Here is an 18411-nt window from a genome sequence, read left to right as displayed (position 1 = left end):
AGGCACATGAGCAAATTACATCTTGAATTACAATCATGTGTGTTCTCCAATATTTTAAAATAGATTCTTAGATCATTGTGTAAAAGGTGTAAAATTTGCCCAGAACTTAATGCAAAATCATCAGATTCCAGAAGTAGCCAAAAGCTCCAGTATTAAGCAAAAGTGTTACAATACAAGAGAGAATAACTTAGTTTCTAAGAAAAATAGATGAGGGGAATGGTTTATTCTTTTTACCTAAGTATCTAATACTGAATAAATAAATTGGTGACTATTTCATATTTGTTCTGCCCTGCACAATACATAAAGGTAAGAAGAGCATTATAAAAAGATATACACAAATATAAAACACATACATTACAAACTGTTTACACTCCTTGTCTCCCAGTGGCCTTTGTGAATTAGTTTATTGTTCAAAAATACCTGTGAAATTGCTGTGTCTTGAAACATCTTTGCATATATAATCTCTTAACTCTCAACACACCTGATTTCTTTTTACAGTCCAAAGGTAATTATTGGTATAAATCACTGGTGTGGAATAATTTCAACCTATAAACCAGCCACCATTTCTGTAATTTAAGTGACTTCTAATCTACAAGACTGCTAGAGTGAAAACTCATCATCATGCATACTTATTTCATTTCATAATGTTGTAATTCATTTATAAATCTCTAATCCCCAAATGGCCTGTATCAGATTGGTGATATCTGCAATGTGCTGCTCTTCAAATAGCATTCAGAAATTAGATTCCCCCTCCGAAACAAAGCCAAAAATATAAAGAAAACCCCATGCACCCCCAAAATATGGTCCTGTTGCAAACATGAAATGAAATCTGACTTTAAGAAAGTGTACACAGTATTTATATTCCTTTTAAAAATGTAGAGCAATTACAGATCTAGCCATTATAAGATTCTTTTTTGCTGGGATATATTTTTCAGCTATGTTGTAACTTTGAAATTTTACCTGGGGCTACTGAAGTATTTACATGTCCATGCTCGTAAACATACAATTTTATCCTGAATTTGCAAAGCTGACTGTTATAACAACAAACAGACCTTATTTCCACTCTCCAATATCTTACTTGCAAATAGGCAAAAAGGGAAATCTGTCAATGAAATAAATATGGAGACACATGCTATTTTTACAGTTGGAATACCACTATCCTTTAAATTTCTAGGGTGAAACTGTAGCAGTATTATTGTCAAAATACTTACAGTGAAAGAGAATAAATAGTATCACAGTTGGCAAAGGTTAATCATTATAGTAATTTATTGAAAAAAGTACATACCTCATTATATAGTCAGTTTAACAATCCAAGTAAAGTAACATCCAAAGTCACTTGGCATTGTGCTTCTTGGACAGTAAAACAATCAATTTCTAGTCAGGTTAAGGGCTTGATTTTTTGAAATATCTTTTAACAGAAACTTAGTCTATCAAAACGTATGAGCTTACAGCTAAAGATAAGAGGGGAAGAACTCAGTCATGAAAATGCTGATGAAGCAACACTGATGCAGAAATAACACCCAGCTAATCTTTTAGCACAGCTTCTCTTTTGAAACACTTCATCTTCAAAAGGGTTATATCAGGAAGAAAACCAGAAAATGACCACCATGGCACATCTCAAGATATCTGTCCTATGGTCTATGCTTGACAACAGGTCACCTAACACACTTCTGACAGTGTTGTCACCCCTTGATGGACTATAGTGAGTAGAAATGGGAATTTGTTCCATGGAGTACCAGAGCAAATCTGAGTGCAAACAGCAGCCCTGTGACTTCGTCCTTCTCATTCCTTGTTTTTGTTTTTTCCTCTTCAAGACAGTTTCCTCAGGCCCAGGGGCTTTTACAGTATGTGATGCAGCACTTCTTATGGGACAAAGGAGCTTCTAATCATCAGGAAGAGAAAAGTTGAAGAAGGGCTTTTAATTTTCATTTTAAGTCCTTAATCTTCATCACTTGAAGGACAATGAGCTGCATAATCAAAACCAGGGAAATTGATAGGCAGCTCTCTCCATTTCTTAAAAATTTCTTTTCTTGTCTTCTTATCTTCAAACACAATCACAAAATTTATAATCTTCAGACAAGGCAGGTCAAAACCTCGGTAAACCATCATATTTCCCCAAGCCTACAAGTATATGAAAATTACATTTCAGATAAAATATACAAGATCACTAGGCAAAAATAAGTACAGACACCACCACCACCGTAAAAGTATGAAAGTAAATTTTTCCTCACTTGTCCACAATCTTTACATATAACTTCTCCATTTGTCTGGTAATCAGCATTCTTATCTTGCAGTGTCTTATTTTCTCTTGTATGGTAAAGACTTCTGAAAAACAGACAACGTGCATCAGATTCGCTGCTACATACGGATTTAAACAAACAGTGACTACAATTGCTGACGTCAGATATGAAATGTAAAAGGTCATAAACTCTGACTGCTGTGAACATTCAGGAGATGGAGAAAATGCAAGGTCCTTTCATGCTCCTACGTAATAGTGAAATACAAGGGTATTCCATGCTTCCTTTCGTAGCATTTCAGGAGCTGCACTCATCCTTACACACCTTCAAATAGGAGCAGCAGGCTGTTATAATCAGGGATAGATCTAGCACATTCTTACATCAATTAGTTACTAGTAGCCATTACCCTATAGTTTGAATTGATGGGCAAACCTGGTAAAACCTGGTAAAAGTTTAATGTTTAGGGCTGCAGCTCAACTTTATTTTTTTCAACATATGGGTACTAATTTCTCATAACTCTTCACAAAGACACAAAATCTTTACAAATTTTTATAAAAGACCAGTTACATCCTAAAGAAACTAAAACTTTAGAGGGCAGTAACTTGGTAGGATGATGTCTGTTAGTTAACAAAGCATGAGTGATCTGTAACGTACACTACACATTACAAATTTCCCACAGTATGCAAATGCAATTGAAGTTGAATTAAAACATTTTCTTGGACTCTAAATGTCCATTATAAGTGGTAAGAGAAAAGTCACCTCCTGCCATCATGGCATGGAAAAGTTAAACAGTTTAGCACAAATGTCTACCAAACTAGATTGCATTTCTTGCAGTGGAGCTATGAAGCAAGAACACTGGAAGAACTAAAAGAGGTATGTCATCAGTATGCACATCCTCTAAAAATACAACTGTCAATGCACAGCTTGTGGCCGATACGCTTGAGTCACTAGTCAAACTCTTATCATGGGCCTGTTACTGGTATAAGTGTGTGGTTAACTGGTGCTCATCTTTGGTTAGTTACACTGTGGAATACATACTATATTATATAATAAGTGACCTACTTAATATTACCACAGACCCTGTATCCTTTTCCAAAGTTTCAAACTCTGATCACCTGTTGTGGTTTAATCCCGGGTGGCAACTAAGTACCATGCAGCCCTTGCTCACTGTCCCACCAGTGCCGGGTGGGCTGGGGAGGGGAGTTGGAAAAAGGCAAACCCCACGGGTAGAGATAAGAACAGTTTAATAATTGAAATAAAGTCAATTACTATTATTATAATAATAAAAGAAAAAAGAGCAGGAATAAACCCCAAGAAATGCAAGTGGTGCACAATACAATTTCTCACTATCTGCTGACCAATACCCAGCCCATCCCCAAGCAATGATCTGCCCCTTTTGGCCAACTCCCCCCGTTTATATGCTGAGCATGGTGTTCTAAGGCATGTAATACCCCTTTGGCTGGTTCAGGTAAGGCTGTGCTCACTCCTGGCTTCTTGTGCCCCTCCTTGCTGGCAGAGTATGTGAAACTGGGAAGTCCTTGACTTCACAGTAAGCACTGCTTGGTAACAACTAAAACAGCAGTGCATTATCAGCATTATTCTCATACTAAATCCAAAACACCACACTGCATCACCTACTAAGAAAAACTTAACTCTATCCCAACCAAAATCAGACAACCTTGGAATCGGGTAAGAATGAACATTTCCTTCAAACTCATTAACTTTAAACTCTACAGAGCATAAGACTTGACAATATGGGAATAATCTTTTTTTTCCCTCACCGGGCCTAGAGGGTTACAGGCCCTGTGCAACCCTGCTGAAAAGAAAATCTGTTTCGTTGGAAAGAGATGAAGTAGCTCATAAACACTTACTGGAAATCTCTTTTCACACTGACATGATGCATGTTTTCAATAACTCGTATGTCTTCCCCAGAACATACCAGCTTCTGGCAATTTTTGCATAGGAATGTTATTAGTGAAGGATTTTTCTTGTATGTCTTGTGCTGATGTCTCTTTGCCTTCATTTCTTTTTCCACTATACTTTGACACTGGAAATTCTGAATCTAGAAACAGATCAGTGAGAGCACTGTAATATTCTGGTGGAACAATAGTAATAGTTTTCTTTTTGAGTCATTTTACCCAGTTCATTAACAATATGACTTCTAGTCTGTTTTCCTGACTTATGTGTTTCTACCTTTACCAATGGAAAAGCATACTTTTCTAAAGGCCCAGAAAACATAAATTATAAAGCAAGTATTGGCAAAGAATTCAAGGCAATATGTAGTAACTAATATTATTTTAAGTTTTCCTCCCCTAAATAGATTTCAAATAGAAAGTATTTCTTTCTCTTCTTTAAAGGGAAAGTGCAGACTTGCAGTAAATACCTTATTCAAATACTCTTCCTGTGGCATCTTCTGGACATTCTGAATGGCTTTATACATCATTTCCTCACGGAAAATATTAACATCTTCACGTTCAACAGCTCCTGAGCCACTCGAAGCCACAAGTGCATAGGTGCTCTCATCAGCTCGAGCTCGACCACGAGCCTGCAATTTTGCAAGGAATGCAACATAAACAGCACAACACCACCACACAACATGTCTTCCTAGTTTTGTAAGGCAAGAGGTACTGTTCCTTATGCAGTGTCCCCACAGAGGACTTCCACTTCACTCAGACAGATAAAGAATCAGTGAATAACACATATTGTTTCTGCATTATCAAAGGTATCTGTGAAAATAATACTCAGGAGGTTTGTAATTAGCATAGCATTTTGCAAAGCAGAAACTATATTTTGTCACCAAAAAGTAAACATACATTTAAATATTAAATATATAAATATTTGTGTTCACAAATTTAGTGAGAACATGGAAAAAATGGTATTCTGATACGCAATTATTTCCTTTTGCTGTTGGTGGTACAAATTTCTTTTACATCAACCAGTCTCCTGTTCATATTTTTATAGCTTTGCTATTGAGAGCTTTAAATGGATGTTATACCTTTACACATGGAGGCAAATATTATACTCCATACAAACTGAGGATAGCAAATGGAAATAAACCTTGTTGCAAGAACATTTTCTCTTTTAGCATGTAAGTGTTTTCAAGTTACCTCCAAACCCCAGGTATATGATTTACCACTTGCATATTCCAAGCAGAAAAGCACTTCAAAAAAAGAAGTTATCTGTAAACTCATACCTGAACCATAGCAATTTCATTGGTGACAAGGCCGTAGCGAATAACAATGTTACACTCTTTGATGTCTAGGCCTTCCTCAGCTACAGTAGTAGCAATAAGTAAATTCAAATTTCCACCTCGGAATTTATCAATAACTTCCCGTTGTTCATTCTGTACATAAAAAAAAACAAACTAAAACTCAGTACATTAACTTTCAGTTTTAGTTTCTGTCATCAGTTTATTCTAATTAAGAGGTTTAAGGAATATAGTTCAATCATTTCAGAGTGGAGTGCCAAACATCAAGTGGTTTCAATAATTGCATATAAGCATCTTTCAAGATCACAAACACAGAGTTCCTATGAATATAATAGGTGTTCAATGCCTTTTTTGAGGGATAAGGGAGCAGAAGCCAATCTTTCTAAGGTAACCGAACTTGGAGATTTGTATCCTATTTCATAGGCACTAGGAGTTTTGATAATGTAGTTGCTCTATCATTTTTTAATTCTTTAAGTACTTATTCAGAGGTTCTGGATTTCTAACACTTCGGTAATTTCAGTTTGGAGTACTGAAGACTTCAGCATTTTCAAGTCAAGTTCCAAAGTACTTAAAATTCCCCGTAATAAATGGGGACTGTAATTTGGGTGATCTGGGCAGCATAAAAAGCACAGAAAATTATACACTTGAAAAATAAACCATCCAAAATACAGACTTCTGAATTAGTTGGGTATTTCAAAGAAGCTTGAGCATAGGACAGGAACTTCCTCTCTGCTATATTCAATTTCAAAATGTACAGGCTATGGCAAAAATTAAATATAAAATTTTAATAAAAAACAAGAAACTTTAAGAGAACAACTCTTAACTCTTTTTTAAACTGAGAACAGCTGAAGGAAATGGACCAGCAGTAAACCACACCGTTTTTGCTTAAATGCTGAGGTTGCAACTTTATGTGCAGTAAAAAGCAGAACAGTAAAGAGGTTTTAGGATACTGACATATTTTGTTTTGGAAATGTTTAATCTGGAGGTATAAATCATCACAGAGATATTGTATATGAAGTTGACACAATGGTACTAGATGGACTGTTGAGTGATCAATTGGGATATTTTAATGGAAAATTTTAGCAAATACTCTTTCAATGGTTATGTGTCAGTGTAAAGCATGCATATAAACCAATGTAAGTTGATTAAGGGATGGTATCAGAAAGAGGCACAATCAACACTGTAATTTTTTCCAATGTAGGGACTAAATATAATTTGAATTACTCCTGTCCTTTTTGAGTACATACTCCTCTAGGAAATGGCTAGCTGTTACTCCTATTGCCATAGAATCCAAAACCAAAAAACTTGTTTGTTGTAGAAAGAAAATTGTTCTGACATTGTTATTGATCTATCCTGAAGATTATGAAAGTAAATTGCTGGCAGGTATGAAACCAGAACTCTCCAGGGTTCCAAACCTCAGTCTGCTTTCTAGTACTAAACTAAGCTCTTTTCTCAAATCATGTACAAGATTTTAATGCTGTAGTGCATAGTTCTGTACCTGAGTCATGGGTTTCATTTCACTGTTATGTCCAGCACCAATAAGATAATGGGCCTTAATTCCCACTTCTTCAAATTTTGGGTTATCCTTAATCCACTGGGATAGAGCAAAGGCACTTAGCCGGGTCTTTGTGAAAATAATGCCTCTAGGTGCCTCAGTCTTCGTGAACTCCTCCATTAAAGTGTTTCGCAACTGTGTTAGCTTCTCATTTTCATATTCTGGCATTCTAGCCAACTCTTTCAGCTGTTTCTTTTTTGCTTTAAAAATAGCAGACATAAATTAAGGAAAAGTAACCATGTAAAATAACAGCTCTAGAAAAAAAAAAAAAACAAGGGAAAGAGCAGCTTTCTATACAACTCCCAGCATGGCTAATTCACATCCGGTTTGAAGAGCAGTGGCACACCAATTATTTTTCCAAGTATGTTTACATTTATTAAAAATATACTAATCAATCAAAAAAAATCACTATTAACTTTAACATACACTTGACCTATATTTCATGGTAAAAATAAGCAAAAGAAAAAAACACTGTCTACACAATCAGAAGTGGCACAGAGTTATGTGTACTGTATTAAAGAGCTAAATCACACCTTATAATTTCTGCAAAGCAGTTTTAAAATAACAGGAAGTTTTTCAAGGGAAAACAGATTAATATGCACAGCCCTCGGAGCTTATAATGTTTTTATAAATTTAGACATAAATTCTCCTTGGGACATTCACTGAAGTGGGAATCCTCACTAGAAGCATGCGATGTAACAGACACCAGGATGGGCACATAGGTACTGGTAGTGTACTTTTTAAAGGCATTTCAGTATGCTCAGTGAAATGTTAAATGAATGATGACTTCAAACTGAAGGAGGGTAGATTTAGGTTAGATGTTATGAAGACATTCTTTACTGTGAGGGTGGTGAGTTACTGGAACAGGTTGCCCAAAGAAACTGTTGGATGCCTCATCATCGGAAGTGCTCAATGCTAGGTTGGATGGAGCTTTGAGCAACTTGGTCTAGTGGAAGGTGTAGTAGTACCAATGCAATGGTAGTCAATGTATCACAAACTACTATGCCACTTAGGCAGTGGCTTTCTAGCTATATTCTTACCATATTTTAGAATGTAATCAAACATACAAATGCATACAAAAAGTAGGTAGATGTAACAAATTCCCATGATGCCCCCTTAGTTAAACATACCAAGGGCTGCAGTGAGTTTATCACCCAAAGATTAATTCCACTGTAAAGCTGGAAAGAGAAGTTTTAGATATTCTAAAAAGCTACTCCTGGCACCTTCAGTGATAAATAAAAAAAAATTAAAATATTAATTTTCAGTATCAGGTTCCTTGAATTTCATTTACCTACTGAAGTGAAAGCAATCTAATGTCCTGGTTTCAGCTGGGATACAATTAATTTTCTAGCTTAAGACAGGTATGAAGAGTCATTAAAAACCATGATGACATTATTTAATCTAATCTATTTTTCTGAAAGATTTTTTTAACATTTCCTGAATTGTTTAACAATGGGATTCTGAATTTGTAGTTTATAGGATGCATGAAGCTGGGGTACATGCTATAGTACAATCTATTTTCCTTTGTACTGCCCAGGAGCTGTAGGGAAGGGGAGCAAACTTGTCTACTTCTTCCTCCTTGAAAATGCAGTAAGGGGAAAAACAGAGGCGAAAAAAGATTACTGTGTGAAGGAATAAATGAATCCTAGTTCATTGGTCTGAATGGTATGAACAAAGAGCAACTAATTTTGATCTTTGCAATTTAATCCTCTAATTCTCTCACTAATTGCTGTTTACCTGAAACTTATACAGGACCATCTCTCTTGTCTCTTAGTATATAGACAAACAAAGCTTGGCAGAAAGGATTGGATAAAAGGTGTCATTTCATTACTTTTATATTCCATTTACTCAACATTTTGCCTTTCTAGAGTGTCTACTGGAATACATGTTCGATGTATCTATCAGAGTGTCCTCAGGGACACTTTACTGGAGAAAAGCAGAGAAAAGTTTTTACTTATGATCAGCAAAGACTCCTTCAGCAAAAATAAAGTGCCCTTGGGCCAAAGCTGAAGAATACTACATGTTGGGATATGATCACACTATACTGTTTAACGTATTCTATACTGTATGAACTGGAACGTCAGATGCTGTCATAATAAACAACATGGCAACCTCTAGGGTGTAATAATTAATGGATCCATGAAAATCATGTTAAGCATAATCTATGGATTTCAAATATTAAATATCACAATGTATGTCTAACTTACCGTGAAATAAACCTATTAGAAATAAATCTGTTTCATCCTGTTTTGATACTGCTGGTGCATCATCATCATCATCATCACTCCTTACTGTCTTCTTACTTTTCTCATCCTTATAGAAGTTATTCAGGTGATTGTATGCATCTACCATTCGGATGGTATCATTAATCTGGAGAGCATCATTATATTTCTTCAGGTGTTCTGCACAGACACGTTCCTTGCGTTTTTCTTCTTTTGCAGCTAAAAGTGAACAAAAAATACAAAAACGTGCCTGTGTATAGGATGGCCCAAAGAAATCCAAAGCTCAGATATTTTTGCTATGCAGTTACCTTTTTTCTCTTCTCTAATCACCCACTGTTCATATGGCTGAGTTCCAAACTCAGATTTTGGATGAAGCTGACAATAGTTTTGAATCTCTGTCATGATCTCAGTTATTCTCTCTCTAAATGGATCCTAGAAATACATTGATTACTGGAGTAAGTAAGCATTTTCTGGCAACAAAACCACTCGTTAGTACCACATAGAGCAATTTTTTAAAATGTTAAACCTAAGGTTGCTGTGTGCGCTTAGAGTTATGGAAATAAATAGCTCAGAATATTACAAAGATGATACTGTGAAACAACTTTTTTTTTTTTTTTTGTGAACGTAGTATTACTCCAGTGCAAGCATTTCAGCTATGGTTCAGAAAGTCTTTTGACCAGATACCTTAAAAATATAACTCACACAAGTAAAAAATTAGTTCCATTTGACTTTACTTTACTTTGCCATACAGAGGAAAGCAGCAGACAAATACATGCATATTAAAATTAGCACTATTAGCACCATAAATTTATAGAAAAAAAGCATTAGCCAAAAGTTTATAATACTGTACGACACACTCTTAAAGGGCAATAGAACAGTGATTTGTTTGAAAAAAAACCCATACCCTTTTTTTGTCATCTGCAATCACAGTCTTCTTAAAAGGTTCCTTCACCTGATTCTTCAGCTGGGAGGCATGCTCCTTAACAGTCATGATTCTACATGCATCAAGATTGGCACAGATCTGAGAGAAAACACAATGTTATTTCTTTTTACATTAAACGAAAACTACTAAAACATCTAATGAATTAATGCAGCAGAGCTTCTCATTTAAATATTGGGGTTTATATAACTTTATTTTCTTCCTACAAAAAATGGAATTAGACCCTACCATCATAAGAAAGGCCAAGTCTTTGAAAAGCATTTGAGATCACCTGAACAAGTCACTTTTTAGGCCAGAAGTAATCCTTGCATACAGGAAAAAAACTTGTAGATCAGGGTACAAGCCAGGTATTTTGAAAAAGAAAACATGCCACCAATACTTTGGAAGAGTAGATTTTGGAGTACAAACCAAATAAAATCAATAATGAAATAGAAAAAAAAAAAGTGAGTCATTGTAAAAGGAAGAGCTGGTCAGGAGAGTAGAAAATAATTTTGAATTATCCTTCTCGGAAAAGATGGAGGAAATGTTTTTGCTAACTGCACAACTAAACTGTACTTCTCTTGCTTTTGATCTCTTCCGAGAAGTAAATACATGCATTTCTGTCACTAAGTCTAAAGAAATAATGGGAAACCTTAAAATTGCTTATGAGCAGAGAAAACAGAAAAGGAAGTCTGGAAGGCAACCTTTTAATGTCTTCAGCAGTAGTTATCTATTTGAGTTTGTGTATTTGGATTAAATTTCTTTCAATATAAATCCCAATAACCTATCATTGAGATTTCAGAGATGATGAAAAGGAATTCTCTGCTTTTTCCATTGCCAGAAAGTATTTGTCTCAAAATGCCTCACAACTCTACCTACACCCATAGAACCTAAAAGCTTCTTACAGGCCTACCTGTTCAATATCACATTCTGTTCTTGTGAAATCTGCTAGTCAGGAGTTTTCACCGAAGTACTGGGCTAAACTCTACTTTTGTATTACTAACATAAATCCATTGAATTTCAAGTAAAATAGTTTCTTTAAGTATAGAATATAACCAATTATCTTCAGTCAGGTATTTATGCAAGTACACAATACTCCCCTCTCAGTGAGCAACTAATTGCTGTAAAGAAACACATTTGTATACTACCTGTATCTCACAAGTGATTTCTGCTTGCTTAAGTATTCAAATTTGGTTTTCACTTTTCTTGCAGCCAAAGCCCAGTTTAGTCATGCCAGATGTACAGATATAAAACAGTGTGTTCTCTCTAGGATTTAGGCATACACAGCAAATCCTAATCCATCAGTGGAAAAATAAGATTTTATTAACTAAAGCCTCAAATTTTTTTGCATTTCTTACCTCTGATCTTGTGAATATTGTTTCAAGTGAGACAACCTTTTTACTTTCCTTTTCAATAATCCTACTTCCCTGTAAAGTAATCTTTATTTGCACATGGATTTTCATTAGTTTGTGGTGGATCAATCTGTTCTATAGTGTGAGCTGAACTCCCATGTAAACACGAAAAAGATAAATGAGCTTATATATTTGGAGACTAACACTGACTTTAAAAGTTTTACTTGAACAAGACAATCTCTTTCATGGTTTGTAAGTGTGAGGGCTATTTACTTTCAGAATATGTTCTTCAGCTTTGGAATAGGATGTTGCACCTCCTACACCAGGTGAGGCTGTAAGTCCAAGAATCTGAGGCTGTGGGACCAGTGGTTTGTTTTCTTTTGCCAACTTCCTGTTCTTCTTTTTTTCTTTTAAGTAACGTCGCATTATGTTGTTGTAGACACCTTCCTTTTGAGTGTGATGACACTCATCAATAATGATGAGTGAAAAATCTGGAAAAAAAACCAACAAAAAACCCCTCAAAAAAATTAGCCCCAAATTATTAATTTTCTTTCAAATGTAGAATTTGTATGACTAAATCAGGTTACAGGTAATGAGACTGTTGAATATAACCCATTGGTTTGTTTGAGCCCTAACTTACTAGGAAATTTGTAGTGCTGGAGGAAGGCATGGATGGAGGGTGTATATATTTAACAGACTTTGGATGTTTTGCTGCAGTGCTGATACGTCAAGTAGTTTCACATTTAATGAAGAGCAAAAAGCTTTTCTATTTTTGCAAAAACAATCTCATGGTAAAAAGACTTTCAGGGAGATATTTTTAATAAACAGTGGTAAGAACATATCACAGTTTAACTCAATCCTATCTTTTATATCCACAGCTGCATCTGACAAACTACATACTGTTTGTTTATGAGAAGATACCTAATACGTTAGAACCTTTTAGACATTCTAGAAAGAACTGTCTTGATCAAAATATTCTTCTATTTTACAGCAATACAGAGATTTCCTCCATATTCCTGTTCATATATATATATGAATATAAAAGATTTATATTGCTTTATGGATGTGTCACTGGAAAGAACAAAACAGATGGTGGGAATACTACCAATCATCTTTCTTTTGTAGTGGAGGAAACTGATGAAGATTCAGCCAGGTATTATGTGCTTTTAGTCAGATCATATTTACATGCAACAAGTAAAGTACTATATGAAAAGGAAAATTAAATTATTTTCCATTTGTTTTCAATTTCTTACAAATACAGAAAACCTTTTTTTTTTTTTAAATATACCTGCATATGCAGCCAGTGACATGTATTTTAAGGTTCTGATCTGATAGACTTATGAATATTTCTCTGTTTCTTGAACAGCAAAACTGGTTTATAGAGCTCCCACTCTTCCCATAGCTGGCTAGTAACTCTAATTTGGTGCTGTTTCCTACAGTTCAACAAATGTTTGCAGAAATGACTGTAAAGCAGATCACTGCAATGATCAGGGTTAAACTTTTCTTTTCTTTTCTTTTCTTTTCTTTTCTTTTCTTTTCTTTTCTTTTCTTTTCTTTTCTTTTCTTTTCTTTTCTTTTCTTTTCTTTTCTTTTCTTTTCTTTTCTTTTCTTTTCTTTTCTTTTCTTTTCTTTTCTTTTCTTTTCTTTTCTTTTCTTTTCTTTTCTTTTTCCTTTCCTTTCCTTTCCTTTCCTTTCCTTTCCTTTCCTTTCCTTTCCTTTCCTTTCCTTTCCTTTCCTTTCCTTTCCTTTCCTTTCCTTTCCTTTCCTTTCCTTTCCTTTCCTTTCCTTTCCTTTCCTTTCCTATTTTTCTTTTCTTTCCTTTTCTTTTTATTTTTTCTTTTCTTTTCTTTTCTTTTTATTTTTTCTTTTCTTTTCTTTTTATTTTTTCTTTTTTTTTCCATTTTCTTTTTTTCTTTTCTTTTCTTTTCTTTTCTCTTCTTTTCTCTTCTTTTCTCTTCTTTTCTTTTCTTTTCTTTTCTTTTCTTTTCTTTTCTTTTCTTTTCTTTTCTTTTCTTTTCTTTTCTTTTCTTTTCTTTTCTTTTCTTTTCTTTTCTTTTCTTTTCTTTTCTTTTCTTCTTTTCCTTTTCCTTGTCTTTCTTTTTCTTTTTCCTTTTTCTTTTTCTTCTTTTTCTTTTTCTTTTTTTTTTCCTGTTTTCTTTTTTAATCCTGATAATTTCCATGGTCTTGTTTACACATTAGTGTGTTCAAATTGTATCACTACCAACGAGTTTGCAAAAACTGGCAGCAGACGTTGGAAATTAATATAGAGCTAGAACATTCCCAGTTGATGTTTCTGCTGAAGAACCTAAAGGTTCCTCTGAAGAACCTAAAGAAAGGTGGAGACTGAACAATGGAAATTTTATTTAAAGGCTAAACCAACAACTGTAACTAGGAAAACAAACTAGTGTGCCATGTCGCTGAGGAAATTTGATTTTCTTTGCACAGGTGGTTCAGGAAGGCAGTTAGAGTGCAGTGATGTGGTTACAAACCTAAATTTCTATTTATTTCTAAGATTTCTACTTTTACAAGACTTCAGAATCAGTTCTGGCAGTTACTCAGTTATTTTGCCAACATAAAATTACTTCCTTTGATCTTGACCATTATCTTTGCAATGCATATTCCCATTATTACTCAGGAAGAACCTAACCCACCACAACAGATGTGCTTCTACTAAGAAACGATACACAGCTTTTGAAAAGTCCACACAGTGACTTCAGCCCTTAGTGAAGAGGTTAAACATTTGGTAAAACACAACTAAGAGAGTCTCCTCCATTTCACTGAGGCTGGAATTTCATGTTATATATATGCAGACCTCTGTGAAAACAGATGAAAAAAGCATGAACAGAAATTAGGAATGAAAACTTTGTAACTAATTAGGATGGTTTATATAGGCTGTGAGTTAACAAAATCATAGCCATCATAATGAGGCTGCCTCTGTTCAGGCTTGCTTGGCTTTAGTCCAGCTGAACTTTCTAGCATAGGTGTAACAGCAAGGAAACATGGCCCTGTTTGCAGGGCCATCTCAGTTCTGGAGAAAATATAGCTCCTTATGAAGGGAACATCAAGGTGTGAAACCCATTCAAAAAGCCACTTCATTACACAAACCGATTGGGACTCAGCTCAACTGTGATCAGGTCAGCAGTTCCTGTAGAAATGTTCAGGTGCCTCTATACAGCATTCCCAAATGATTCAGATTTCGGCAGGTTTATTAACTTAGGTGCAGTGGAAAGGAAGTAAGTATAAGGAAATCTCTGGTGCTCTGCCTAGAATAATAAAAAGGCAATCTGAAGAAGGGGAGGCAATTCTGGGGTACCCAAGCAGCTCTGTATGTAGTAGTTAGTTTGGATCAAGCAATATTCCAGTCAGCTGTAGGCACTGACACAGACTGATCCCTCAGGTTTCTCTGCTGCTTTTTGTAACACCCAGGCAAGTACTTCTTTTGCAAATCTAATATTTTCTAGAATAGAGACATACTTTTAGCCCTTCGGTAAATATTTTAGAACTAAAAGCTTGCCTGATAAGTGGACACCTTCTTCATCTTCTTTGTCTGCATTTAGCAGTGAATTCTCAAGGATCTGTGCTGTACAGATGATGACATCATTTCTTCTGACAACTTCAGGAAATGAGATTTTCAGCTGAGAATCACCACTTAAACCAATAACATGATACCAGTGCTTCAGGAATGGACTAAACTCCTTTCGTAAATGCTGTTCTACCAATGGTACCTGAATAAAAGTTTCCAAAGAATTTAAATCAGAGCACATATAGGATTAAAACCTAAATGCCTGTTTGCCAGACATGCTGTTAGGTGAACACACGCTTTGCACAAAATATACTTTGCTAAAAGAGCAAACATCCCCTTTATTCATTGCAGGGTAGGATTTTAAAAAAACTGCAAACACAGAAAAACAAAACCAAGCATGAAAAATTTTCAAAGCAATCCCTCCCCTCCAACTGCTCCTATAAAACCTTTTTGTCCAAGAGCTTTGGCTTACCTGTGCCTTAGAAAGGACAAACAAATCACGAATGCTCTGGCTCTTAAGCCAGATTGATAACATGCTATCAATTTTATTCTTACAAAAGGATATCCATACCTTTTATTTGCTTTATAAAATTTTAAAATACATGTATTTCCATATTTCAATGTTACAACAGAATATTACTTTATATTATATGCACTAAATTTAACTGTAAAAATTACAGTAATTAGCAGAAAATCTGACAGAATATTCCCTAACTACTGTGAGACTCATTATGTGGCCTTCACTACCAAATCCAAACACCGAATGTGAAAAATATTTTTATTTTTTAAAAGATTATTTCAGTTCTATTCATTCTAAAATGAAATTGTACTTTTTCCAATAATGTGGTTATTAGGAAAAATCCAAATTTGCATTTGCACTGGGGTAAACTAAAATCAATTGTGCTTGCACCATGATGACGGGGCAATGGAGATGACAGCCTAGAGCTGTATGCCTTTGAACATAGCCAGATCTGGAGAAGCCAAGTTATCTGTTTATATTAATTTTACAAGTTCTATATTAATAGTGCATGAGGTTTAAAAAAAATACTATTTTAAAAAAAATGGACAAACATACCTTATTAACAAGGACTATAACTTTTCCAGGCTCTGATGCTCTTTTCTTTTTATCCAAATGATCTTTGGTAATGTAAACAGCCACTCTGGTTTTACCACTGCCTGTAGGGAGACATATTATAATATTCTCCCCATTCAGTGCTGGCTCTGCAACTTCCATCTGGTAATCTCTCAGGATCAGATCTGGCTCAGGTGAAGCTCTGTTCTCCTCTTCATCTAAGGGTACAAAGAAATATAAGTATCAAACAAGAGGCATAGAACATTTATCAGATTATTCAACAAGTGTCAAAGGGAAAATTATTAATTTCCTATCATCAGAAACATCTTCTGAATAAATAGTGCATATTAGCATAGGCAATGATGTTCTGTGGACCTGTGCAATTCTGAATCAGAACTGCTTACATTCAGTCACCAACCAGGGTAGGTGGCATAAGCCACCATACGTCTTCAACCATCTATGTTGACACAACTATTATCATGTATGAATTTAAATGATACAGTTCAGTAGCACTGGGACCAACAAAGGTTGTGTTCAGAGCTGCAGCATTTATAATCCAGCCAATCTTATGTGACGTTCTCTTTCATCAGTACTGAAATTTATTTGATTGTGAGCCACCTTCTTAAATACTTCCCAGAGGATGAAAGAAAGGATGGAGCCATAGAAAGAAAGATAGGGACCACTTAAAAATGATGAAGGGAGTTATAAAGTACAAAGATCAAACAGATAAGAAAATTCAATTGCCCATACAAGATAGAGCTAACTGCAGAATGTATCACACCTATTCATGGTAGATTGCGCTGCTTCCAGACTGACTCACACATAATGCAATTGAGCTGTTCACTAAAAAGCCATATACATTTGTCACATGAAGGCCCAAACCTTCCATCTATCATATAAAATGCAGTGGCAGAGAGTTCAACTCCATGGCTCATAGGTGAAACAATGTTCAAAAGTTAAAAGTAGAAAATGCTGTTGCATTATTTCAGGCTGTAAAAAGATCTTGTCAGTTTACAAATATTTAGGAAGTCAGAAGTTGTATATATGAATATTAGAAGGATTTGTTTTAAAGGAGTTTGGGGCTTTTTTTCTCCTGCAGATATGTTTACATCACCTTCCAAGGATTAACTGTCCTCAGTGAAGAAAAGGCACAAATTCATTCTACGAGACTAAAAATGAGGGGGAAAACCCTATAGTTTCATTTCCTGATGATATCCTTAAGTGAAGAATCATGAGGATTTTATTATCACTGATACATTACACTCAAAACAAGCATATCTTTCTAGTGTCCCTGATTCCATTAAATAAAATTAAACTAACAAAAAGTAATGAAGCTTGATAAAATACTGCTGATGGAAACATCTGAATGCCACTCTTAAGTGTTTTTTGCTTGTTTTGCCTTTTAGCGTGAGTGCACTTCTACATGGAACACATGGAAATTCACACCAGAGAGTACTTGATGTTACTTATCTGACTTCTAGTACTCTCTTTTGAGGAAGAACGTTGTTTGCTTTCTGGTTGGCTAAATTCAATAGTTCAATCATATTGAAACTAGCACTTTATCACCCATCTGTTTGGTTAAATTTCAGCTCCTTAACATCCTCAATTAACTGTCCAGGCCTAAAAAATATTTAACTTAGCTCTCTCCTAGCTTCCTTAGCCACTATTTAGAGAAAGGCCAACACAGGAATCTTTTCACAGGATATGATTCCATTAAAGAACTTTCACTGTGCACAGTAACTTTAGGGAAGTTGTCTGCCTTTGCACAAGGCTCATATGAATTGTCTCTCTGGGATAAAAGAAGCATGATAATTATTCTTCTATTGTCCTAATTCCGCCATTTTTCTTTTCTATAAAATAATCCTTGCACAGATGATTTCAACTAAATCCACGATTCTTTGCATTAAAATCCAAATCATGTCAGTGCATTAAGACACTATCCAAACATTTCCGTTAACAGAACAGCCTTACTGCAAAATTTTAAATTATAAAATCCATAAATATCACAAAGTCCATCTGTATCTCCTTAGCTTTTTTCTCATAGTTGCTCTCACTGAGTTTACCAGGCATGATTAAAAAGCATGATTTTTTTTAACTAGTTATTTTTAAAGCCCACATGTAAGCAACAGAACAGATAGTGAGTAAACATGGGGGGGAAATGTATCCTACTTTCTTCACATAAATGTAGTTTTTTTTTCTTCTGGACTGATGGACTACTGGACATAAGCAATGCCCAGTTTACTGAGTTTTTGCAGGAATTTTAAAGGATCAAGCCATACATACTTATGTGCTGCCCCATACCCGTAGACTGTGTCAGCCTGAC

The 18411-nt window shown here is 35.1% G+C and overlaps 1 protein-coding gene across 2 annotated transcripts in view; it reads right to left on the bottom strand.

The window, feature by feature from the left end:
- Positions 1–1248: 1248 nt before the first annotated feature.
- IFIH1 (interferon induced with helicase C domain 1) overlaps positions 1249–18411 on the bottom strand; it is a 29020-nt gene continuing 11857 nt past the window's right edge. Inside the window, exons 5-16 of one of the 2 annotated variants that reach the window (XM_061344006.1) lie at positions 16092–16306; positions 15008–15218; positions 11767–11984; positions 10127–10243; positions 9531–9654; positions 9208–9441; positions 6944–7200; positions 5431–5580; positions 4621–4782; positions 4109–4299; positions 2232–2325; positions 1249–2121 (exon numbers count right to left, since the gene is read on the bottom strand). In XM_061344006.1, coding sequence (XP_061199990.1) covers positions 1939–2121; positions 2232–2325; positions 4109–4299; positions 4621–4782; positions 5431–5580; positions 6944–7200; positions 9208–9441; positions 9531–9654; positions 10127–10243; positions 11767–11984; positions 15008–15218; positions 16092–16306 — 2156 coding nt within the window. In that variant the 3' untranslated portion in view covers positions 1249–1938. The remainder of the gene's footprint in view (positions 2122–2231; positions 2326–4108; positions 4300–4620; positions 4783–5430; positions 5581–6943; positions 7201–9207; positions 9442–9530; positions 9655–10126; positions 10244–11766; positions 11985–15007; positions 15219–16091; positions 16307–18411) is intronic. The other variant, XM_061343996.1, reaches the window with a different exon arrangement.

This window comes from Neopsephotus bourkii, unplaced genomic scaffold (assembly GCF_033783945.1).
Source record: "Neopsephotus bourkii isolate Nb327-2 ecotype Australia unplaced genomic scaffold, CSIRO-AGI_Nbou_v1 NB_196, whole genome shotgun sequence".
In the NCBI taxonomy this organism is placed as follows: Eukaryota; Metazoa; Chordata; class Aves; order Psittaciformes; family Psittacidae; genus Neopsephotus; species Neopsephotus bourkii.
This window is presented reverse-complemented; position numbering and strand designations above follow the sequence as displayed.